The sequence below is a fragment of the Cupressus sempervirens genome, chromosome 5 (assembly GCF_028749045.1).
Source record: "Cupressus sempervirens isolate cs-2001-9-10 chromosome 5, ASM2874904v1, whole genome shotgun sequence".
In the NCBI taxonomy this organism is placed as follows: Eukaryota; Viridiplantae; Streptophyta; class Pinopsida; order Cupressales; family Cupressaceae; genus Cupressus; species Cupressus sempervirens.
In genome coordinates this window covers 693865826-693871461 of record NC_143122.1, presented here as the reverse complement: position 1 = coordinate 693871461, position 5636 = coordinate 693865826, and the positions used below count along the sequence as shown (strand labels likewise).

The following is a 5636-nucleotide window of genomic DNA, read 5'->3' as shown; positions in this document are numbered from 1 at the left end:
TCTTTTCATATGAATAGCATTTCTACCCATCAATCTTGCAGATATTAATCGCAATGAACCTACTCAATTAACCTAGTCAGAAACCTGATTGAGTCTTCTTTAAACTCTTACAATCATAAATGTGTCTGCAATGATGAGTCATGCAAATGGGGTTGTTGACAGCTAAGAGAGTAGTATCACACCACTGTAACAGGAAGACATGTCACTTTCCAACTATTCTGCTTTGCCTTCCTCTATTGACACTTTGCACTCACCCTCCTATAAATTTCTCCACCTCCTCCTCATTTCTAAACAAACTAAATTAATAACCAGTATTGAGAAGATTCTCGGATATGAGTATTTTCTTCCAGCGCTGGTTTTTTGTATTCTCGTTGCTTATATTGCTCAAGGGAGGCACTAGTAGATTAGACAAAGAATTCTATGTCTCCTGGGCTTCAGATCATGTGAGGTTCTTTAATGGCGGCCATAAACTGCAGCTCACCCTGGATCAAAATTCAGGTAAGAAATGACAAACTCAAGCTATTTATCTAAGACAAAATTTGGCTATGCTAAGATTGGGTGTGTTTGTTTCACAGGGTCAGGTTTTGCTTCGAAGAATAAGTATCTGTTTGGGAACATTAACATGCAAATCAAGCTTGTTCCTGGAAACTCTGCTGGCACTGTTACCGCTTACTATGTGGGTACTTGAAATTATAATCCTAATTAGGCTGATATAGAGTGATTTATCATGAAAAACAACTTATGTTTGATGAATTGCGTTGCAGCTTTCTTCAGAGGGAGCCAACCATGATGAACTGGATTTTGAGTTTCTTGGAAACAAATCAGGAGAGCCTTATGTTGTTCAGACAAATGTGTTTGCAAGTGGTAAAGGAGAGAGAGAACAGAGGATCTACCTCTGGTTTGATCCCACCAAACACTTTCACTCTTATGGTGTAGTGTGGACTTCTCAGCATATCTTGTATGTTTCACTCTTTGATTCATTATTAACTATTCATTTATGCTCCGAATTTGTCAACAAGATCCAATTTTAAACCCTTGTGACTCAATTTGAAAGATATGAACTGCAGATTCATGGTGGACAATGTGCCAATCAGAGTGTTCAAGAATAACAAGGCAGCTGGGGTGGCATATCCAGATAAACAAGCCATGGGAGTGTATTCAAGCTTATGGAATGGGGATAGTTGGGCAACACAAGGAGGGCTTGTTAAGATAGACTGGTCACATGCTCCTTTTGTTGCATCATACCGCAATTTCAGTGTTCAATCAATGGCGGAATCGATGCGAGAAGAAGTGAGAGGGGTGAGTTCAGAGCAGTGGAAGAAATTGCAGTGGGTGAAGAAAAATTTCATGATATACAATTATTGCAATGATAAACAGAGATATCCTCTGCCTCCTCCAGAGTGTAGCATGGACATGTAATGTTCATTTCTAATAGTTCTTAATGGAATAGGATTTTGTAGACCTAGCATTTCAGTCTAAGGAGTTTAATGAGATTTTAGGATTTTGTAGTCCAAGCAATTTAGTTTAAGGAGTTTAATGAAATTTTAGTAGTCATGGAATAATGATTTATGGAATAGACTTCTGTATGTAGCCCTACATATTATGTGTAGGCAGACAGATCAATACTACATTTAATAAGATTTTCAGGTTCCTACGAAATGAAAAATGATTTATTTATTTATATAAATTAGAATTAACTTCGATTTGGAGGTATGATTTAATTTTTATAATAATATTTATGTGTCAAGTGTCTTTAAAAATAGTTTTTCTTATAGATCTAATTAAAACTTAATTATGGAATATCTAGTAACTGAATTTTTTATTTTAAAGGAATTAAATTGGTAAGTTCATGTGGGTTAATATTTCTTTATCAATGTTATTATACACTATGATCTATCTTCATAGTTCATTCTCTTCTTTAGATAACTTTGTCTTGATGATAGATAGTACAATATGATTGTAAACATGGGAAACAAGCTCTTACAATCAAATTCAAAACTTACAAATTCATCTAATCATTGTTAATTTTATATATTTCTCCAATCCATTAGTCTACCAGGAACTTCCTTTAGAGTTTATTATCTCCTTTTTTAGCATCAATGTTTTGGATCACACTCAGTGACAAATTTCCTAGCTTTCTCATACATACTACTTATTAGTGAAAGCATACATACTAAAACATACCTACTTATTAGTAAAAGTTACAAAATTAAAACATAATTGATAAGTTAAAACATATCTTATTAGTGAAAGCATACATACTAAAACATACCTACTTCTCTTTGTTAAACACAAAGTTGTAATGTATGTCTTTAAAAAATTGCTCATTCATCTTACAATTATCCCCTTTTTCGTATTCATTCCATCAATTCATCCATTGTGATACGAGTAATTAGATGTTGAGATCAATGACAATCATCTAATATATTGCAATGATATCACACCTTCATATTCATCTTCATTTGCATCAGTCTTTTAGGTTGAAATCAAATCCAATTGATGGAAATCAATGATAATATATTGTAACACATAAGTGTGTAAATACATGACATTTCATTACAATTATCTTCTCAGGATGTGTGGTTGCGATAGAAAAGGAGCTTGACATTTCCTTATAAAATTAGTCAAATTTTAATTCACCTCGTTCTAATAAAGAACTAGAATGGTCAAATAGTCTGGCCCAATATTATCTTGGAAGTATTGAAAAAATTGATTTACCATAGATTCAAATATTCATTTTACATGAATAATACATTATCAAAAAGAAAAAAATAGCTTTCATTTTATATATTCTAGTATTTTTTTTCATTATTGTGTAGGTTAAAATGTTTTGTTCTATTATGAATAATTAATATGCTCACATGTACACATTAAGATGCACTCATAAGGTGACCCTTAAGGTTGCTCATCTTAGGAGCCTGACTATTGGTGTAATGTCTTGTGTATTGTTGCTAGAGTCTTGCTAGCTCTATCCTCCCCTTGTGATCATTTTTGTACTTGCACTCTCAATCTACTTCATTTTGTCTTTCAGGTCTCAAGCTACTCACCTTTGTTCTAGCGGGCAACTGATTCATAAAGCCTGGTCTGATGGCACTTTACTTCTCGTTTAGGGTGGTCTTTTGGGTGCATAGGGTCATGCTTCAAGTGACTAGTTCCTATTCCCTCCAAATTATTTCCAATCTCATGTGCACATTGAAAACAAAGATGATGACTATAAAACCATCACTTCTAACTTTGTTGATATATGGGGTAAGCCAAACAATCATGACTTTGTGCCTGTCTAATTGTTATCACTTTAGTCATTTAGTGAGCTTAATTATTTATTTTTGTCACCTCCAATTTATATCTTGACTTTTAAGATGTGATCTAGTATCCTCCTATTTTTTTAAAATAAATATTTATATTATATTTTAGTTTATAAAATACTATACACATATTTTTAGAAAGAAAAAGGAAAAAACTAAACATTATTATTTTTAAAATTGTGAATCTGACTCATAAGTGGTGACATGTATATTGAATTAGTTGTTAGTTGGAAGTTAGCTTTGATTGCGGACCTTATTCATAATTAGTGTACTTCTATGGAGTCTATTACTTTCACTCATATTCCTAGGGAATAGAATAGTGTTGCTAATTGTTTCGCGAAGCGGGCTTCTAACCATATGTGTAATTGGAACATTATTGATAAGACTCAACTTTCGATGGGCTTGTCCCATCCACTTGATCACTTGGTTAATCTTGACAAGACTATCTGATGCCCTTTCTCTGTTTGTTCTTGTTTCTCTTTCAGCTTGAATAAATTTTCACCCTTCGTTTATTTCAAAAACATTCAAATAATCATTCATCAAAACTCAAAATTTTAGATAAACCTTAAACAGATCTTAATTAAATTATCTAAGCTTTGATTGTAGACAACATCAGAAGATTACAATTACTTAAACACATAAGTAATCCGTAGGCTCAGAATAACTGAAAATGTGAAGTATGCTGTACAAGAAAAGATCTAGAAAACTCTTTATTAAGGAATAAGAATCACAGTACAGTTTCTTGTAAAGCTTAAGAAGAGATTGATAGGACATAGAGTGCAATGTATGTATGCCCAGGGATATTATTATTATTAATGCTCAGCTCATCTAAAGCTGGATGAAAGTGACATGCAATAAAGATCATCTTTAGAAAGATGATCTGTGAATCTTGTGTGCTTCTTTTCCTCGCCAAGATCCTCACGTACAATTATTGCCATTGTTTGTTTCGTTCAGATTCACCATTACATAATAATAAATACCTCTCATTTTGAATATAGTGATGGTGAGCGTTCCTTACACTTAATATCCAACCGGCATGCTGCTACATTATATGAGATATTTGTAATTTGATTATATAATGCAGAAGTAAATCATGTAATTAAGGAGTGAAGTGGGTTCTAAGGATTTGAGTGAGAATATTAAGTGAAGTAGAGATGGGTATGATGAGAAATTTCATTATGATTTTTTGAAGAATTTTGATGGAAGATTTAAACAATGAGTGTATCGAAGTTAATATGTTTGTTGTTTATATGTAGAGGGATGTGAATTAGTTTGGTAAGGGTTTTAGAAATGGATATGATTGAAAAATCTATTATGTTTGTTATAATGGAAAAGTTAAATTGTAGGGTTATTGAAGTTAATGTGTTTGTTGTTTATGTATGACAATTTGTCAGCTAGAATGCTAAGTGAAATGTCGAGAAATATGGTAAGAAACTTTATTATGTTACTTATGATCAGAGAGTTAAATAGTCTTACAGGTACTGAAATTAATGTTTTATTTTTTTACATGTGAAAAAGTCGATTTCATGATAAATAATGAGAATATTAAATTCAAATTATGAAATATTACAAGAGATACACCGAATTGAATTTAAAATAAAAGTAAAGGTTTATACTTCATAATTGATAGGAAACATTATAAAAAAATGTTATGCTAGAAAAATTAAACAGCTGTATTGGAATTAATGGATACAGAATACTTCCAAGGTATATAATACAATCATATTCAAAATAAAAGTTTGTGATGGGGAACAATTTAGATTTGTTTAATGGAAGAGTTTAATAGTTATTGTATTGAAGTAAATGTATTATTTGTTTATATGTGAGAATGGACTTCGTGATAAATAACATTGCATTCAACATACCAAATAATCTTAATTTCAAAAATCTGCAGAGTATTTAAAAGTATACCTCAACCAAATTCAAAATAAGGGTTTGCAGTTTTGTAATTGACGGGAAACAATGAATATATTTTAAATAATAGAAAAGTAAAATCTGTCAGTGTTTTGTATATACTTGTAATAATGGAAGAGCAAAAACTGTCAGTATATTGAAGTTGATAGATTTGTTGTCAATGCTTAGCAGGATGTCACAAAAATTATTAATGCTGAAGTGATAAAGAGATGGGTAAGATTAAAAATAAATAAATCATATATCTATTATAATAGAAGAGTTGTAAGATGGAAATGACAGAAATTTTATTAATGTTTGTTATAATAAAAAAAATTTAACTAATAGAAGATCTTAATAGATCTGTTTGATTTTAGTATTCTGTATTTCTTCTTATTTGAATAAATTTTAACCCTAATTTATTTCAAAAAGTTATAAACA

At 31.2% G+C, this 5636-nt stretch overlaps 1 protein-coding gene across 1 annotated transcript; it reads left to right on the top strand.

Annotated features, from left to right (window-relative positions):
* The first annotated feature begins 289 nt into the window (after nucleotides 1–289).
* On the top strand, nucleotides 290–1687 carry LOC149557870 (xyloglucan endotransglucosylase protein 2-like). Its single transcript, XM_089832338.1, has 4 exons — nucleotides 290–498; nucleotides 576–676; nucleotides 765–958; nucleotides 1068–1687. The coding sequence occupies exons 1-4, from the start codon at nucleotides 333–335 to the stop codon at nucleotides 1417–1419; spliced, it is 813 nt and encodes a 270-aa protein (XP_089688464.1). The 5' UTR covers nucleotides 290–332; the 3' UTR covers nucleotides 1420–1687.
* Nucleotides 1688–5636: the final 3949 nt, after the last annotated feature.

What these genes read in the sequence shown, in the direction of transcription:
- LOC149557870 (XM_089832338.1), top strand. Translation starts at nt 333, where the DNA reads ATGAGTATTTTCTTCCAGCGCTGGTTTTTTGTATTCTCGTTGCTTATA. An exon ending in CACCCTGGATCAAAATTCAG is followed by an intron (nt 499 to 575) that starts GTAAGAAATGAC and finishes TTTGTTTCACAG; the next exon opens with GGTCAGGTTTTGCTTCGAAG. An exon ending in GCACTGTTACCGCTTACTAT is followed by an intron (nt 677 to 764) that starts GTGGGTACTTGA and finishes ATTGCGTTGCAG; the next exon opens with CTTTCTTCAGAGGGAGCCAA.